Consider the following 19,557-nt stretch of genomic DNA (forward strand, 5'->3'; position numbering starts at 1 on the left):
TATATATATATATATATATATATATATATATATGTATAAACCTGTGTTGTTTGCAATTGTTTGATTTCCAAGAGAGCAGTGTATTTTGTGAATTTTTTTTAACAAAAGATCAAAAGGTTAAACAATAAAGACAATTTTTCACATCCTTCTTTGCTCATATTTACCAAGGGTGCCAATACTAGTGGAGAGCACTGTAGGTGGTATAGGACAGTTAATGCTGTCAAGAAAATAACAATGTAGAAATTGCACCAAAGATCAGCTGTTTCAGAATGTTGCTATTTATTTGCCAACTGATGAAAACACACGTAGTTTGTATTGTGACAAACATGATTATTGTGGAAACAGATCAGTTCAAATAATTGCTATAATAAATGTGACATGCCTAACTTGTACAAACTCTTTCTGGAACATAAACATGGATGTAAAATGTAATGACTGATAACCTATCAGTTAAAATAATTGCGGTAGTAAAGGTGACACGCCTAAACTGAGTAAACCCTGATTATCTATATCAGATAAACCTGCACAATAAAGAGGTAACTAACAACCAACATGACAAAGCATTCTTCAAAGAGTTGCTTGCAATTACGTATTACTATCAGAGAGGTCTCCAAACCCCTAAATCCCCAAAAGTTATGTACTGCTTCTTTAAATTATATATCTTTTAATTGAACATAACCTCACATGCTGTAAAATGGCATAAATTGTGATTCATTTTCTTTAAATTAGCTTAAAATCATTAATAAAAAAAAAACATCACTAAAATTATTTGGACATTATGTAAATACAGATGTTACGATGTAAATACAGTTGACAAAGCCAGCTGTGGATGGCATCTCCCCAGATTTTCTTTGTTGCTTGGTATGTAAAAAAATTACTTCCACTATTATTTATTATAATCAACCTTTTGCTGTTATACAGTGGGCAACTGCACAGAACACAGTGTCTCATAAAATCCATCAGCAGCCCGTGGAGCATTGTTGACGCACAGATACAACTTGTCCACTGTTAGCTTCCCAAAATTCAAATCCTTAGCCAGTTTAATCTGCCACACATCTTCAAATATCCTTTCTGCTTCCACTTCTGTCACTTTAGCTAGCGTGAGATGGTAGGTAGGGTTTCGCGAGTCACGATGGAGCCAGCCTTTCTCCCTGAACGCTTCCTGGAAGGGAGTGTTCAGGTTCTGGATGTCCGAGTGGGGCTGGGGGGCTACATGGAGAACTTTTCCATTGAAGTGCCTCAGTCTAGGAGTGAAGAAGACAGAGATGGGTGGTTTGTAGAAGGTTTTGACCACCGAGCGAAAGAGCTCGCAAGCAGCAAAGACATCCGCAGGGCCTTTAAGAACGAGCAAAGAGAGAGTAATATGCAACGACTCTGGGTTCACCCACAACGGCTCAGACTGGGGCAAGTGGGTCAGAACTTTCTTCTGGACAAGCTGGAAGGCCCTCAAGGCAGCAGGTGAGTCCACGCGGAAGCAAATGAAATGAGTGGGCTTGCGTTTTTGGCGTCCTGGGCGTGGTTCTTGAGGTATGGGCTGCGTAGGCTCCACTTCTTCCTCCTTCATTTCCTCCTTGTCGCAGCTGTCTGTCCATTCATCCTGTGTTGTGATTTGTTCGTCTCCTGGAGAGATGGACAGTACCTCTGCCTCTTGAGCTAGACCTGCATCCTCACAGACTTTGTCAGTTTGTGTATTTGTGCAACAATCTAATGTTTCTCCCGCATCACTGAGAGTTCCCTCATCTTCAGCTCCCATTAAGCTGTGGTTTACGTAGCCCTGCTCATTTTCTTCATTGTCTTCTGCTGTATCTGGAGCAAAATTTTCTATGAGTTGTGTCATTTCCGTAATGAGACCAAAGGGAACAAACATTAAGGATCAACATTAGACAACATGTCATAAAAAAGACATATTAAATATGCATCATTCATCACAATGATTAGACAGATGAGCAGAGTGAGTGAGGCAGCACTAATGAACTGCTGAACATGATATTAACTTGAACTGATGTAAATATATATTGATTAACACCGGCATGATTAGATAGAACAGAGAATGTAATACATAATATAATTCAAACATGATCTAAAAAGACTTTTAGTCTCACCTTGTGGTTGATCCCCATTATCAAATGGGGACATTACTGACTGTCCTGTGGAGCCAAACACGTGGTCAGTGCGACTGTCTCTGTCCCACACACGCTGGCCTTTATAGCTGAAGTACTGGATCCTGTGGCGAGGAATAGCCATTTCCTCTGAATAGTCACAGTCACATACCTGTGAACATATAAAGCCACAATTGATTACACTGTGTATGCAAGCTCTTCAAATCTGAAATGAATAAGTGCAAAGTGAAAAAGATAGCCATGTATCTTGCACCTGAGTGTCCCAGGAGAAGTCAGAGAAAGGACGTTCCAGAACTCCCAGAAAGCGGTCCAGATGGCCAACTATAAAGTCTGCTGGGTCCACAGTAGTATCCCAAAGAATCCTGTTAATGACATCATCTGCTGTGCGCATGCGCATCTTTTTCTCAGGCCCTTGGGGGGAAAAAGAAAAGAAAAAAAAAAGACATTTTTCAGTAATGAAGTTTTACAGTTGAATAAGAAATGCTTACACTACATATAGCTTTTACCTTGGCTTTCTTCGTCTTTGGCCTTATCCGTTTTGCCGGACTTTCTTCTGGTTTTAGTTTTTTTGCATACTTTCTCTTCTGTTTTTACCAGTTTATGATTAGCAGGTGCAGATGTGCCACTTCAAGAACAAAATGGGGGGGACCAGACAGGAAAGAATCGTACATTATTTGCCTAGTGTGGTTTAGACTATTAGGATGTTTTCAGACCTAGTTCGTTTGAGCCCTCCAAACGCTCTCGGAGCGGTTCAGTGTGTATATGTGAACGAACTTTTAAGGTTCAAAAGCGTTCGTTTGTGGTTCGATTTCTTTGTGATATGTGAAAGCAATGAGGTCCAGATCCACTTTGCGTTTCATTTCGACATGTGTAGCTGGAGGCTTGCTGTACCTGCAGCCATGTTCCGTCAGGGCACGGGGTTGTGTGGTCTCAGGAGGAGAGCTGTACACTTCTTGAAATTTGGAAAGAGAATTGCATTAAATGCCAATTACCCTCAACACATAAGAACATAAAAGTGCTTCTTTTGTTTTTTAAAAAAATTAAGGAAATAGGGTATAACAGAACAGCACTACAATCAGTGCGTTTACATGGACAACAATAATCCACTATTAACCCGATTAAGACAATAGTGTGATTAAGAAACTACCATGTAAACAGCAATTTTTAATTACCTTAATCTGATTAAGGTCATACTCAAAGTAAACACTAATCGAATTAAGACAAGTGGAGTACTCCTGTTTTAGTCACATTATCGACGTGTATTACAGACATGTAAACACCTTAAATCACACTAACGTCGTGTGAGCGTTTTCACCGCATTTTGCGACAGGACACGATCACACACGGCAGTGCTCAACATTTTATGGCGAACAAGAGAGTATGGCTGCGTCCCAAACCGCATCCTTGCCTACTATAGGCCTGTAGTGGGGAAAAATACATGCATCTCGGCTACTATATAGACGGTAAGTACCCGGTTTGGGATGTAGCCCACGGCTTCAAGCAGTTGTCTATTTGCAAGTACAGCATGAAAAATAATTAACTGCACTTAAAGCGTTCGTAAAATAATTAAATAAAAACACCCAAAACTGTATATGGTACCATAATGAAAACGAACTGTATGTTGATACGTTAAATTCTGGAGGGACGCCGGACGGCGTAGCGCAGTGACGTAATGATGTGTGCCGTTAATCTAATTATGTTCTATAACATGTAAAACGGCTACATGAAAGGAATATTCTAGAAGCGACTCATGTAAACACATTAATCACATTATTATCTTACTCAGAGTAAGGTCAATAATTAGATTACTGCTGTCCATGTAAACATAGTCAATGCCGGGTGAAAGTAAAAGAAAAACTACAACAGAAGTACATGAGCATTCGTGACAAAATGCGTCAAAGTGGCGAGTCCACTGAAATTAAGGATTCCTGCCTCTTCTATGATGACTTGGGTGAAATTCTGGGTGCAAGTTGGGGTCTGAGTTCTTATGACATTGTGGTGTGAACAAGAAAGGGTCTGAGATCACTTCATTGCTGAAGAGGACCAAAAAAAGAAGGGGTTCTCTTTTGAGTCCACTATATTGTGAACACCAAAAGGACTGAGGTCACCTCCGGCTGCTTCCCTTTCTGGTTCACTTTAAGTGAACTGGGACTGGTTCTTTTAAAATGAACTATATGTGAAAACACCCTTAGGCTCCATCAAACCTTTCAGCATTTTCAAAACAAAATGCTACAGAAACTATGCCACCTGCTGTATGAAAACTCTACTACAGAAAAGTACGGAAAAGCACATTAAAATGGCACTGCAGGTTTAACATTCACATCAGTTAAGATTATAATCCATAATACAGACAAACCTGTGAGACAGGCGACATCTGTCTCCAAAATGACACCTGCCTTTCAGGAAAAACTTGCAGACATCAAGGTCTTTGGGGTCTTGTTTAGATGCATCTGGATCCAAGTGAGAACAATCGCAGAGGTTATTTCCACACAAAGTGTCATTCAAAGTTGCATTTATGGATTTAGCATTCAGTTTAACAAATTAATAGCTAACCCAATTTTGAAAAGATAGCTTAGCTTGTTTTCATATATGTATTTTATTTATTGTAAGTTTTTTTTTTTCAAGATCCGTTCACATAGACATAGTGAAAGTAAAATAGTCTAAGTAAAATATAAGACTGACAAACACTACTGTTACAGGTTTAGGATTTAAAAAAAAAAAAAAAAAAAAAACTCCTTTCCTCACTTGCATCAGCATATTAGAGGCTATACCTACCACCTCAGTAAACAATTTAAACCGATTTCAAATGTATTCATAAATCAATGACCAATGTAAAAAAAAAAGAAAAAAAAAGTTAGCAGGTATGTTGCACTTCATTTCCAGAGATCAGGTCTCACAAGGGGCAGCTCTTGCTTTAGACTACTGGCTAGAAGAAAATGGAAAATGAGAAATTGTTTAAATGATTATTATTGTTTTGTTTCTTTTTTATTTATTATACTACCTATTATACTACTATCCTGACCCCTATGAATTGTTCTGTAACTACAATAAGAAGGAAATGTAGTTATAAACAGTGATGGATGTAAATTTGGACCATCTGACATGTCCTGACATGCAAGAGGTTACTGTAAAGGTAAATACCAGCTTTCGCTCACCGTGGCTGTAATTCAGGTTTCAACCTTTGAACCCTTTCACTTCACCACCCACATTTTTGCATTAGGCAAAGCTTACCTAAATTACAAAAGTTGAAATAGTTAGAATATATGTGGTCTAAAAGCTCTGCAACCTTTTCACTTGAGCTCATCCGCCGTGTTTCTACAGTTTATAATACATTATAATTCTGGGTCTTTTTAAAGGACTGTAATAATCTCTCAAACCCAAAAGCTGTGTAAGAGAGTAGGATGTGTCATACTTCTTATCATACCGACAACACAAGTTCCACTTAGACCAAAGAAATATAGGAAGTGTCTTTTTAGTCACAATACAACACAAAACTGTTATTTTTGGGGGTTATTAAATCAATGACTGCTCCAAACTTTTCTTCTTATCACAATATTATTTCAACAATTCTTATATTCTATTATTCTTATATTCTATTATTATAACAATTCATATCATGTACTGTACAAATACTTTACTAATAATATTACTAACTAAACCCACACACAAGAGGCTACATATCTCTTTTGCACACCATACAAAGATACAACACTTACACCTATGATAATCAAAGTCACAAAATAAGAATGTGGTTATAAATACCTTCTTGAGCTTGTGCTGTCCCTGTTTTCTCGTCTTCAGCAGCCTCCATAACAGATTTGGAAAACTTCACCGGCTGCCCAAGTAAAACTATATTTAAGGGAATAAATGTATTTATATTTCTCTGAATATTTAGTTCAAATACGACGGATGTGAATCTAAGGCCTCGCAAACTTTGCCTGTAGCAAGTTTGTTTTGCTGAGATTGAAGTAATTACACACCTAAAAAAAACCCCAAAAAAACCAGGGCCAGCCAGCTCATCTAAAAAGATGAAGTGGCTACTAGGAAGTCAGTGTAAATGGTCGGCAGTAAGGCGTGTTAACACCATGACATCATCTTGGAAACCCAACAAACAATTTACATGTAGCCTGTTGCTATGTACAGAGTCGTACAGAGTCACACTGAGTCACTCTTGGGTGGACACGACAACAACCAGTTTACAAAGTCCAACCGCGAAGCTATACGTTATACGATAGGACTCACTTAAACGTGTATTATACGGAACTACTTGATTTTGTTTACTTCCGCAAACGTCACGTGAAGTCACCCGCCATGATCATGGGTCTTGTAGTTTTATTTATTATTAACACCATAGATACATTATTATGAAAGGAAACGCATTCGGACCTTGACGGATGGTTCAAATTAGTTTAAGCATATTGTGTAAATCTCGATCTCGTGTGAATTATTATTATTATTATTATTATTATTATTATTATTATTATTATTGTTTTACGACACCGCTAAAAACGACGCGTAAACACGCCTTCCATATCCATCATCTCTATTCCAGCACGCGGGCTGGTCACGCGCACGATGTTATAAACAGAGCGCGTGACTCTCAGACACGTGACCAGCGAGAAGCAAAGGAGGATTGTGAGGCAGTGCAAACCCTATTATTTATATTTTGCTAAATACATTTTAAAAATGCTGGACTTTGAACCGGAGCGATACAGTACGATGGAGAATAGACTGCGATTTCTAAGTAATAATGAGAAATAGATATTGTAGATAGCTGTTTTATTTCTGTACTGGCGACTTGTCGTTCTTACTTATGGACGAATATTTTGGAAACACGTACTAACCTACTACACCTGTGTGTTAATTCACGAATTTAGCTTAAAAGTGAAGATGTCTTGGGATCATTAAGTCGCTCACTGAGTCTGTAGGTGACTGCCAGGAAGACTGAAAAGGTAAATAAAAGATATGTACGGTATTTACGTTATATCCTTTATTATTGCGTGCTTATTCTTGTTCCTTTAGGTGACATTTTTTAATGAGTAGATGTATTCAATTTATCTTCATCACATACTGTATAAGATTACTTGCTTATGTCGAATTTACTTTGCCTTTTAATTTAATTTATCTCAGATATTACTTCTCCATCTTCTCATATCATTCACTGCCACTGAGTGAGTGGAAAAACTGTACTCAAAATGACTTACACCCACATAAAATATTTACAGATGAATGCATTAGTTGCCTTTTGTCACTTCTGTGAACTCCACGGGCCTCGGACGCTGTTTTGCACCGAGGCTGTTCATCCACCATCACCCTCGCCTCCTCAGCCTGGATCAGCGTGGATGCCTGACCGAGAACCTGAAGGAGAACGTGATGGAGAGGGACTCACCATGAAGGCCAACAGCTCAGACACACACAGAGCTGACATGTGTGAGGTGAGAATCAAAGCACTGCTCATCCTTGTTACACTGACTATGTTTACATGGGCAGCAGTAATCTAATTATTGACCTTATTCTGAATAAAACAATATTGTGATTAAGGTGTTTACAGTGCATCCAGAAAGTATTCACAGCGCTTCACTTTTCCCACATTTTGTTATATTACAGCCTTATTCCAAAATGGATTAAATTCATTATTTTCCTCAAAAGTCTATAAACAATACCCCATAATGACGACGTGAAAGAAGTTTGTTTGAAATCTTTGCAAATTTATTAAAAATAAAAAACAAAAAAAAGCACATGTACATAAGTATTCACAGCCTTTGCCATGACACTCAAAATTGAGCTCAGGTGCATCCTGTTTCCACTGATCATCCTTGAGATGTTTCTACAACTCGATTGGAGTCCACCTGTGGTAAATTCAGTTGATTGGACATGATTTGGAAAGGCACGCTCCTGTCTATATAAGGTCCCACAGTTAACAATGCATGTCCGAGCACAAACCAAGCAATGAAGTCCAAGGAACTGTCTGTAGACCTCCGAGACAGGATTGTATCGAGGCACAGATCTGGGGAAGGGTACAGAAACATTTCTGCAGCATTGAAGGTCCCAGTGAGCACAGTGGCCTCCATCATCCGTAAATGGAAGAAGTTTGGAACCACCAGGACTCTTCATAGAGTTGGCCGCCTGGCCAAACTGGGCGATTGGGGGGAAGGGCCTTAGTCAGGGAGGTGACCAAAAGCCCGATGGTCAGGCCTGTATGGTAGAGTGGCCAGACGGAAGCCACTCCTCAGTAAAAGGCACATGACAGTCCGCCTGGAGTTTGCCAAAAGGCACCTGAAGGACTCTCGGACCGAAGATAGAACGAAGATTGAACTCTTTGGCCTGAATGGCAAGTGTCGTGTCTAGAGAAAACCAGGCACCAGTCATCACCTGGCCAATACCATCCCTACAGTGAAGCATGGTGGTGGTAGCATCATGCTGTGGGGATGTTTTTCAGCGGCAGGAACTGGGAGACTAGTCAGGATCGAGGAAAAGATGAATGCAGTAATGTACAGAGACATCCTTGATGAAAGCCTGCTCCAGAGCACTCTGGACCTCAGACTGGGGTGAAGGTTTATCTTCCAACAGGACAACGACCCTAAGCACACAGCCAAGATAACAAAGGAGTGGCTAAAGGACAACTCTGTGAATGTCCTTGAGTGGCCCAGCCAGAGCCCAGACTTGAACCCGATTGAACATCTCTGGAGAGATCTGAAAATGGCTGTGCACCGACGCTCCCCATCCAACCTGATGGAGTTTGACAGGTCCTGCAAAGAAGAATGGGAGAAACTGCCCAAATATAGATGTGCCAAGCATGTAGCATCATACTCAAAAAGACTTGAGGCTGTAATTGGTGCCAAAGGTGCTCCAACAGAGTATTGAGCAAAGGCTGTGAATACTTATGTAAATGTGTTTTTTTTGTTGTTTTTTATTTTTCATAAATTTGCAAAGATTTCAGACAAACTTCTTTCATGTTGTCATTATGGGGTATTGTTTGTAGAATTTTGAGGAAAATAATGAATTTAATCCATTTTGGAATAAGGCTGTAACATAACAAAATGTGGAAAAAGTGAAGCGCTGGGAATACTTTCCAGATGCACTGTACATGAGTCGCTTTTAGAACATTCCTTTCATGTACCCGTTTTACATGTTATAGAATATAGTTCGATTAATGACACACGTCATTAAGTCCCCACGCCACGCCATCCGACGGTCCTTCCAGAATATCACATATCAACATACAGTTCGTCTTCGTTATGGTATCGTATCCAGTTTGGGGTGTTTCATTTAAAAGTTTTACGAATGCTTCAAGTGCAGTTAATTATTTGTCATGCTGTATGTGCAAATAGACGACTGCTTGAAGCCAAAATAGGAATACTCCACATGTCTTAATTCGATTTGTGTTTACTTTGAGTATGACTTTAGTCAGATTAAGGTAATCAATAATCGCTGTTTACATGGTAGTTTCTTAATCAGAGTATTGTCTTAATCGGGTTAATATCAAAATATTGTTGTCCATGTAAAAGTATTCAGTGTCAGGTGACACTAGAAGAGCAATTGAGTTGATAAGAAATGTTATTGTAATGCTTAAATACGTCCTTTCTCCTTTTCTATGTTGGTGTCTGATGTCTTAATGTCTTCCATGCTTAGGGCTGTCGCTCCCTCCCTGTGTCTCACCCTGGCTTTGTGAGTGTGGACAGTGAGACAGGGATTCGCTTCCTTAGTCATCAGCACCCACGTCAGCCTCAGCTGTTCAGCGTGGTGCGGCAGGCTTGTGTGCGCAGTCTGAGCTGTGAGGTGAGTGCTTTGGGTTTTGTGTGGGTGGGTCGGTGTGTGTGTGTGTGTGTGCAATACAGTTTGATGGGGAAATAGAAACTGCCCTATGATCTTTAGTTGCAAAAGGGAGACCATGTTTAGGTTCATATAGATGTCAGACAAACAAATGATTCCTTTCTCTAACACCGTTTTGATTTTGGTCTGACTATGAACACTGGTGCTTTTTACAGGTGTGTCCAGGTAGAGAAGGACCCATCTTTTTTGGGGATGAGCAGCATGGTTTTGTGTTCTCGCACACGTTCTTCATCAAAGACAGCCTGGCACGTGGCTTCCAGCGCTGGTACAGCATTGTTATAGTGGCCATGGATAGGATCTACCTCATCAACTCCTGGCCTTTCCTGCTGCGCCACCTCAAAATCACCATCCAGAGTCTGCAGAGCACAGCACTCCAGGTAGCAGAGGTCCAATCCCAGTAATCTCACAATAATAGCTCAAGGCTATCATAATAAAGCCATCCGACAAATTCGGAGTTAAAGTGCGATGTACTAATCGCAGTTCTAAAAGACACAAAATGGTGCTCTGTAATTTAACCTTTATTTATGACACATCTACATTTCTTAGTTGCTTCTTTGCTGGAATAGATGAGTTGTAATTAATGTAAGTGACATACACTTTCCAGCCTTTTTAATAGGGACACCTGTAAATCGTGTTAATTTATGCAATTATCCAGTCAGCCAAACAAAATTGGAAAAACATCACCTGATATTTTTTCCATTTTCAACTGTCCAGTTTCAGTGAGCCTGTGCCAACTGTAGCCTTGGATTCTTGTTTTTGGCTGACAGGACTGAGACCTTTTGTGGTTTCCAGCTTTAGGAGCTGAAATGTTTTGAGGTGTTTTGGATTCTGAGAGCCTTTTCTGCTCACCACAGTTGTAAAAAGTGTTTATTGGAGCTACCATATCCTTTCTGTCAGCTCGAACCAGTCTGGCCATTCTCCTCTGACTTTTCTCATGAACGAGGTGTTTCTGCCCTAAATATTAAATATGTAATTTAATTGCTTTTATTTAATTTAACCTGAAATGCACATGTGGACTGTAAACGAAGCAGAATGATTTATGTCTAAGGCAAAAGATGACTGACCCCGTCTTTATTTTACCCTTCACCTTCAGGTGTTTGATAGCGAGCAGGTGGTGTGCCCTCAGAGAGCTGTACGGATTTTTTCACCAGCAGGGTTTCCTCATCAACGCAACGGCAATGCAGCTCGTTCTCTAACCTCTCTTACCCAGCATCCCAACCTGTGGGAGAGCCTGCACACTTCTTTCAGTTGGTAGGACATCCACAAAAACAACTGATCTCACCACATGGACACTTGATTTATCTTATTAACCTGTGTAAATCAGAGTGAATGCAGTGTTCTTTCTAATGCCTGTATATCATGCATGCTGCAGGTTGCTAAAGGCATGTGGGAGCCGACTGACTGAAAAATTACTCGAGGGAGCGCCAACTGAAGACACACTTGTCCTCATTGAAAGAAAAACAGGTAAAGATCCTGTTGTGGTCATATGTGCTCAGATCTAAGAGAACTACCTTTTGGTCTAACCCTGATGTTGGGTACGGGATCTGTTTTTAAGTTAGGAACTAAAAGTGATCGTCCAACAAGAAACATTACAGCTTAATGTGTCTAATGAACATGAACCACAATTTCAAAATCACAATCATATTACGGTGATTTTTCATACATTTTTGACTTGAGAGTCACAATGGGGAATAGAAACGGGGGGAAAAAAGAAAGCATAATTAATCAAGCTGGAAATGAACATTGGATATAGATACATTAGTTGGGTATTCAACTACCCATAAGTTAGATATTCATGAAAATCCCATAAATTCAGAAAAACTCCTATCCTGCTCATGCTCCTGAGTGTGTGAGAAGACATTAGAAGACTAACTAAAGTAAACCTTGAATGATCAGCTTCAAATCTTAATTAATCTTAAGTTACTCAGTTTTTATATAGGGATTATGCGATCAAGTTTCAAATACACACGCACACACAATTAAAAAAAATATATATATATATATGTGTGTGTGTGTGTATATACATATATATATATATATATATATATATATATATATATATATATATATATATACACATATATGATATTTATTAATTCATCCTGTAATGAATATTTAGAGACCAGTATGTTTTTTATTAAATGAAAGGTGATTCCCACCGTGGCCCTGTGTGTGCGGAGTTTGCATGTTCTCCCCGTGCTGCGGGGGTTTCCTCCGGGTACTCCGGTTTCCTCCCCAGTCCAAAGACATGCATGGTAGGCTGATTGGCATGTCCAAAGTGTCCGTAGTGTATGAATGGGTGTGTGTGTGTGAGTGTGCCTTGCGATGGATTGGCACCCTGTCCAGGGTGTACCCCGCAGGCATGTGTGGCTGCCAATGAAACTGTTTCCCTTGTGTTTTGTTTGCTGATGATGTGACAGCTGACAAAAGAAGCAGGCTGAATTTTGAAGTGTATAAGGCTATATTATCTGCTCCAATATACGGTAATGTCCAAATATTTATGGACCTGGATGTACATGGCTGGTGTCAGTGTCATATTTTACCCCTCAACCTGCCTCGCTATGGCATGTTCTTCCGTATTGTCATGTTTGTTTATGCTGCCACTTGTGTTTTTGTTTTGATTCTTGTCCGGTCTCCTCTCATTGGTTGTCTCCCATGTGTGTCGTAATTAGCCGTACCTGTTTTCAGTTTGCCCCATGACTTGTTTGTGCATTTAAACCCTTGTGTTTCCATGTTCATGGCGAAGTATTGTTTCAGTTTTTTGCCCACCGGGTGCTACCGAGCTATTTTTGTTCCATATTGCAATTCTCTGGGTCTCCATTTCGTTCTGTTATCTCATTTGTGTATTTTGGATTGTCCCTACCATTGTTGTTTGTAGAGCCCCTGACCTCTGCCTGTTTCCTGTTCCTGAGTTTGAGTCACGCTTTGGATTTGTCTGCCTGCTCTTTTAATAAACCACTTAACTGCATCAGCCTCAGCCGTCATTTCCTGACGGTCAGCAGTACAGCCAGTGCCAAGGAGTGAGAGAGCACTGGTGGGAATAACGCATGTATTACATGTTCATTAGAAATAATAAATAAGCAATAGAGGGTATGCACGTGATGTCACGGTAGGTGGAACTTGCCACGGTCACGCCCAATGAGTGGCAAAAAGTCTGAGCGGCAGCATTAGTGTACAGCGTGAATTCCTCGAAAACAGCAAAAAAGGCATCTAAAATAGGGGAAAAAGCGGCTGTGAGATCGACTGTGCTAACAGATTCAACAAGAATTCGGAGCTATCTTTTTACAGAGTGCCAAAAAACCATTCAGTCCTTTCTTTTACTAAGTGGAGCAGTGCAAGTAGAAGTTCTTTTGGCATGTGTTATTCATGTTGTACAAATATGAATAATTTGCTACATATTTCTTTTTAAATGCTGCCTAATTCCATTGATGAATAATGGGGGCTCTGTTTTACCTTCACAATGATATAATGTTAGTAAGGAAGCAGTGTTCGTGACAAACAAACTAGGACTTACAGTTAGAGCCTACAGTTTACCAGATAAAATTATATAATAAAATAAAAATGTGTACATACCTGTCCACATACAACCAGATTGGTGTTTATTAGTGTTCTTGTCACTTTAATTTCTCCAACAAATCCCACCTCGAAGTAGGACCCAGCGTCAAGGTTTTTGTATGACTTCAGGCTTTGCTTAGTGTATTTCCCCGGCCTCGATATCAGGTATGTATAAATGTGGGGAAAACCGATTTCTGGCCACATGCCAATTTCCATGGACCACATGTTTTTGGGCAAGTTGTAAGGGTCATTGTAGAGTCCAACCACCTTTAATTTACGCTGATAATTGTTAGTCATACTATTGTTTTCGCATCTTCCCCTTTAAAAACCAGCCGTTTTGCTGGATGTTTTGCCCGTCAATCCAGCAGAGGAGGCGTGTTCCATATATGGAAGGATAGGTTCCATATCCTCCACGGCCCTGATTGGTATAAATATTTTACTCAAAAGGAGTGAATGATTTTTACTGGAATGAATTTTTACATGGAAACAGTCTTCCACTACCAGACAACCAAAATAGTAGAAAGTAACCTCCATTAAAACTACTCTTACAAATTCGATCTATTAAACATATATTCATGTTTCTTCCTGTTTGAAAGAACCTGTTTGGGAGTGGGAGATTATATATTAAGCATTTAAAGATTCAACAAAAATTGGCGTTCTATAAAGAGACAAGTTAAAATATGCAAGATATTTTGTTAGGGCTGAATGAGGGTTTGTGTGCCACCACTAACAGAATATACAAAAAATAAATGCCCTGTATGTGGTGCCATATCTGACTAATTAGTGTAGCAAGTGACATGGATTTTGTTTATTAAATTTGCTGCTTTGATTTAGTTTTTACCCAAACATTTTTACTTTCTGGTTTATGTTATGCACTGCAGCATAATACACTATGTATCCAGCATAGTAGTGCAAAGGGAATGGAGGAGTTTCTGTAATAGGATGAGTGCTTTTGTAATGCACAGAATGTCAGTTAGATGTATTAAAGTGAAAGTCAGCTTCACCAGGCAGCATGCTGATACATGCATAATCACACAAGGAAGAGTATTAATTCAGTGTTTGTTTTTTCCTCGGATGATGTTTCCATGCATTCTGCGTCAATTCCAGTAGATGTGGGTTTTTTGTTGTTTTTTTTTTACAGAATATTCACTCAATCATGATAGTGCATGAATTTACATGTTCATGATGTGGATACCGTGACTCTCTTCTTAGTCATCGTGTCTATGCAGGATCCATAACGCATATTTTTCTATGACAAAACAATCCATAGTGATTGTGGATGGAAGGGAACCAGGAAAAGTGCACAATTAATGTTAATGATAATGAGTCTTTATTGGTCACATTACATTACTAATACATAATATCAACATAATTTAATAACGATGCAATATTGATAAGTGTATCATATCCAAAAAGAGGTTGTTAAAACTCAGTCTAATGTGGTTCACATGTATGTAGGATGCCAATAGCAACCCGTAATCCATCTATCTGGTGTCACAAGGAAGAGGATGGGTTCCATTTTGAGTCTGGTTCCTCTCAAAGTTTCTTTCTCCTGTTGTCTCCTTGTCATTATCATTTTCTTGCTCATTAGAGATTTAACTCTATATCCAGATTTCTGTAATGCTGCTTTGCTAAAATCACCATGCATATAAATTTTAATTGAATTGAACCTTAGATATCAGTTAGATTTGGACTCATGAATGGTTATCCTTTACACAGTCAGAATGTGAATTCCTCTTCAGGGTAATCTCTGTGGGAGTGAGGGGAAATTAGACATTTTGTTGTTTTGGCTCTCTGCCCCAACACATTGCATTTGAACTCCCACAACTAGTGCAAGACATCAGCTTTAATTTAGTCAGTGCTCCTTCACTAGGCTAGCAAATAGTTAACACTAAAGTGTCTAAAATTCAAGTTTAATGTCTCTTTTGGCCTTTCGTTCATGATTTCATTTGCCATGTTTTGGTACACTGACCTTAATTTTCTGATTTCTGTGTTTTCCACAGAACAAGAAGAGGAGATGAATGCTGAGGGAGGAGACAGTATAGCTCAGGAGAGCCAGTCAGACACCACACAGGACAGAGATTTTCTGTGTGGTGATGATGGAAAAGATGAAGAGCCTCTTGGTCCAAAATTCAAATCTCTGAGACATTTACGACAGGTAGATTGATCTCAAAACCCCTTAGTTCTGTTGGATTTAAATTCAGTTGCCATTTTGCAAATCTATTTTTATTTGAATTAATTGGCAGGTCCTTGGTGTGGCAGAGTTCAGACAGCTGGCATGGCATGTGCTAATGGGAAACCAAGTAATATGGAGAGGCGAGGACTGTGGTCTTATCCAGTCAGCTTTTAACATGCTCAAGGTGAGTTAATCATAAATGTAAATATTAAATTGCCCCCAGAAATGTAGTCATTGCTACAGGGTCATTGTTTAAAACATAATCAATGCTAAGCTGCTCCTCACGAGGCTTGGCAAGTGAAAAACATGACGATCACAAAAACTGATTTGGTTCTACAGTGGGCCTGCTTGTCTATATGGTTTTTATAATGATACAGCTTTAAAATTCCATATGACAGTTCTGCAATTGATTTCTGGTTGCTCTCCCCCAATCCCCCCAACAGGCTTTGCTCCCAGTGGGTTGTGTTCGTGTGGTGCCTTACAGCACACAATATGAAGAAGCATATCGATGCAATTTCCTGGGTCTGAGCCCTGACGTGCAAATCCCAGCTCATGTCACTTCTTCCGGTATGGCCACTATACCATTATACACTGCGAAACAAACGTAACGCATAAGTCAAAGGTACACCTTCCACATGACCTTATTATTAATTAGTAACAGCTTTTTCTCTATCGGACATTAAAGCAAGGCAATATTGCTGTAATGTTTTGATGATTGTAAATAATTCATTAATTGTGATTAATCATGAAATTTAGTAGATGGGCCACTTTCTTGGTAAATAAACGGCGAGGATATACTTTGCAATCAGTTGCCTTTACTCTTGCCTTTAGCTTTTATCTTCCACGGTTGGTAGCTGTTGTATGATCAGGGAGAACTGACTGCATGGTTGGTTGGGATTTGGCAGGTGACCAAATTGGGGAGGAATTGGGGTGAAAAGTATTGGCAATGATGTTCCAAGTACTAAAGATAAATAATACAATCATAGTAGTTCATGTTTTGCACTAGTGACTTTAAAACACTAGTGAATTTAAAACGCAGCACTGACAGAGAGCCACTGTTTGGTTTATGCACAAGATTAGATTACGCCTCATTTGTAAAGAAGTAAATTAAACAAAATGATATTTCAGAAAACGGTACATACCTTTTATAGGATTTGGCACCAGCGGTTGGACGGTGACATGTAATATGAGGTCTATAGCTGTTGTACTTGTGTTAGTGTTAGACTGTATTCCTTCTCTCTCAGAGTTCATGGTGTTGGTAGAGGTGCTGAATGTGGAACAGGGCAGAGCGTATCCTGCATACAGTGATGATCTCCTTTCACTGTACCAGTTCAATATCACCAGCGCTAATACACAACCGACAGACAAAGGTAAACACTGTGAAACAATTCACACACAAACACGTGACGCACACCTAATGGCATGATGTGTAGTGTTGTGTTTCTTTATCTTCTACTGTAAATCTGCAGGACCAACGCTGTTGAATAAGATCGATCTGGCACTGGCTAATGAGAATCTGTCTGTGGATGTGGTGTCTCATTGTTTGCTCTGTCTAAAGGAGGAGTGGATGAAGTCAGTGTAACTCTAACTCTTTATAACTATGGCTTTTACTCATATTACTTGTCGAATTATAAGTTGCCCTTAAAATACTTTGAGATAAATAAATACGTTGACTTCTATTTTTAAAACAGAAAACGTTTTCGGATGCTGAATGCAACGTCACTGCTAATGCAAGCACCAGCTTTTAGTTTAATGAGCGTTCTAACATTTGTCTCCTCACTTCCTTCCTTCTTTTCCCAGTAAAGTGAAAGTGCTGTTTAAGTTCTCCAAGGTGGATGGAAGGGGTAGGGAGGACACACAGAAGGTTTTAGCCCTGCTGGGGGCCACTGGACACGGAGAAGAGGATAACGTGCGTCTCCTTAAGTTCTGGATGACAGGACTGAGCAAGACGTACAAGAGCCATCTAATGACCGCCGTCCGAGGAGTAGAGAGAACACTGAGTCAATAAGTGTGTGTGAGCGAGAGAGTGAACATTAGCAGTGCTCCAAAACCATTCCGTTGTGAATATGTGAGGTGGTGTGTTTTGAAGGGGTTTTTGTATTGCATCGTGTGTTTTATGGGTGAATTAAAATTGTCTAAGAGTGATGTAGCCACTTGCAAAACTGTTCAACTACATGGAGATTTTCAGCTGTCACATTCTTACAAATTTATATCATTTCTCAGTTACTGACAATAGGAGGGATGCACAATATTCGATTCATTATCAAATCTTTGACTTTGGCATTGTTATTGCAAAAGGCTTTTCTTTTTCTTAAGGAGGTTCCTTTCTTTGTTCTTAGCCCAAAGGCCTAGTACATAATAAGTACGTAACAAGCACCACCCTGCATTAGATAGATGTTATAACTTGCACATGATTTTTTTTTTTTTTTTTTTTAATCTCGCCGCACATATTTCCAACGTATTAGCTTAAGCTCTCGTGCTGTTTACAAAAGTTGAGATGGACTACTGTAATTATTGTTTTCACCATCACAGAGCTTGTAGATACTTAATTCTTACTCTTGGGTTCTGAGGGATTGAATATTAAGTTATTAAAGCAAGAATCTATTTACTTTTCCTAAATAATGCCACTTGATAAACTGAGTAGTCATTGTACCATCTGCATTACCTCTGTGCTGTTTAAAGCACAAGCCTTATTTATTTTATTTATGCAGCTGGTATATTTCGGTTTATGATTTAGAAGAAAAACTACAAGATATGCTCAGATATATTCTGTCTGCATGAAACATCTGTTGAAAAATGTGTGTGCTGTTTGTCATGTAGGAGGAGTGAAAATCACTTCTGGTAAACCTGTATATTAAGAATCTGCACTCATTCATTTCAATCCAAGCAGGACAGTGGCTGTGTTTTATACAAGTGTTTTAGTGAGAGAACTTGAATAAGTCGTTTATTTTGCACCTTCACTGATTTCTCTGTTAACTTGACTTTTACTTGGAATGTCTCTGTGTGTCATACTTCATAACTTGCTGTTAATATTTGCCTTTTACTGTAAATAGAAATGCTAAATAAACAAATTTTGCTTGTAAACAAATGTTTACTCTTCTACACCATCTTGAGGTGATGTTGATTGAAAGGAACATTTTTCTTATTTTTTCTCCCTCCCATTCCCTCAATTTGTGTTTGTGTATGTAAATACACAGCCTTAAACTCTTATAAAGAAGCCACAATATTTCAGAATAATATAAAATACTTCCATGAATTAACTGACAGGATTCAGTAATTATATATAGAGACTTGTGTGTATGGTTAAAGATCCATTTCCCAAGCAAAAATTCTTGAGCACCCCTTTTTCCAGGCTAAACCAAAGTAAATATGTGGTAACTTCCACACACTTGAATCACTCTCTTATCATATAGCTGGCTAATTTAATCTGGAGACATGTCTAAAGGGAAGTGTAAAAGAATATCAGGGCAGACAACCAGAGAAAAAAAAAATCACGAATGTTTTAAATGAATGTAGTCTGGAAGCTGGTACTAATTTTTGATATTATAATTCTAAGGTATTAAGACACAGATATATAAAGTGTCGACATCAGCTGTCTTTGTAGTTGTATCAGTGACCTGTATCTATATTTATAACTCAAAAAGATTGTAATAAATGCAAACAATATAAATTCTTTCAGGTCCTTTAACATCTATGTAAGGCTGTTCTGTCTAAGTTTTCTACACAGTGCCTTTAAGGGTTAACCACACTCTCAAAAATAAAGGTACAAAACTGTACATTTTCTTGTCACTGGTTGGTACCATCAAGGGCACATCTCTTGTAACTTTAGAACATACTGTCTCTTTTACCTGGGAAGGTACGTGTGATGTACTA

The 19,557-nt window shown here is 39.0% G+C and overlaps 2 protein-coding genes across 12 annotated transcripts; one reads left to right on the plus strand and one right to left on the minus strand.

The window, feature by feature from the left end:
• Positions 1-260: 260 nt before the first annotated feature.
• leng9 (leukocyte receptor cluster (LRC) member 9) lies at positions 261-6,452 on the minus strand. 10 transcript variants are annotated; one of them, XM_053626380.1, is made up of 7 exons: positions 6,101-6,452; positions 5,883-5,969; positions 4,477-4,570; positions 2,627-2,745; positions 2,374-2,531; positions 2,103-2,271; positions 261-1,806 (listed from the first exon to the last, which is right to left on the minus strand). In XM_053626380.1, exons 1-7 carry the CDS (start codon positions 6,138-6,140, stop codon positions 914-916), a joined length of 1,560 nt encoding a protein of 519 aa, XP_053482355.1. In that variant the 5' UTR covers positions 6,141-6,452; the 3' UTR covers positions 261-913. The 10 variants fall into 10 exon arrangements, with proteins under 10 accessions (XP_053482355.1, XP_053482347.1, XP_053482363.1 ...); XM_053626372.1 differs by having other exon boundaries at positions 261-1,821; positions 6,101-6,440; XM_053626388.1 differs by having other exon boundaries at positions 261-1,821; positions 5,883-6,439.
• A 259-nt stretch (positions 6,453-6,711) lies between these two features.
• On the plus strand, positions 6,712-18,010 carry flcn (folliculin). Of its 2 annotated transcripts, none has more exons than XM_053626465.1 (13): positions 6,712-6,864; positions 6,998-7,072; positions 7,346-7,555; positions 9,753-9,899; positions 10,109-10,330; positions 11,047-11,204; positions 11,326-11,417; positions 15,512-15,666; positions 15,755-15,868; positions 16,128-16,251; positions 16,929-17,054; positions 17,154-17,256; positions 17,485-18,010. In XM_053626465.1, exons 3-13 carry the CDS (start codon positions 7,346-7,348, stop codon positions 17,690-17,692), a joined length of 1,659 nt encoding a protein of 552 aa, XP_053482440.1. In that variant the 5' UTR covers positions 6,712-6,864; positions 6,998-7,072; the 3' UTR covers positions 17,693-18,010. The 2 variants fall into 2 exon arrangements, with proteins under 2 accessions (XP_053482440.1, XP_053482449.1); XM_053626474.1 differs by having other exon boundaries at positions 6,738-6,755.
• Positions 18,011-19,557: the final 1,547 nt, after the last annotated feature.

Source organism: Ictalurus furcatus, chromosome 1 (genome assembly GCF_023375685.1).
Source record: "Ictalurus furcatus strain D&B chromosome 1, Billie_1.0, whole genome shotgun sequence".
Classification (NCBI taxonomy): domain Eukaryota; kingdom Metazoa; phylum Chordata; class Actinopteri; order Siluriformes; family Ictaluridae; genus Ictalurus; species Ictalurus furcatus.

Bases quoted from the DNA above. Each gene is read 5' to 3' on its own strand.
- flcn (XM_053626465.1), top strand. From the start codon at position 7,346: ATGAATGCATTAGTTGCCTTTTGTCACTTCTGTGAACTCCACGGGCCT. The intron at 10,331-11,046 runs GTAGCAGAGGTC...CTTCACCTTCAG, and splicing joins TGCAGAGCACAGCACTCCAG to GTGTTTGATAGCGAGCAGGT. The intron at 11,418-15,511 runs GTAAAGATCCTG...TGTTTTCCACAG, and splicing joins CCTCATTGAAAGAAAAACAG to AACAAGAAGAGGAGATGAAT.
- leng9 (XM_053626372.1), bottom strand. From the start codon at position 6,140: ATGAGCTGGCTGGCCCTGGTTTTTTTGGGGTTTTTTTTAG. The intron at 2,746-4,476 runs GTTTGTCTGTAT...TTGTTCTTGAAG, and splicing joins AGATGTCGCCTGTCTCACAG to TGGCACATCTGCACCTGCTA. The intron at 1,822-2,102 runs GTGAGACTAAAA...CACAACTCATAG, and splicing joins TAATGGGGATCAACCACAAG to AAAATTTTGCTCCAGATACA.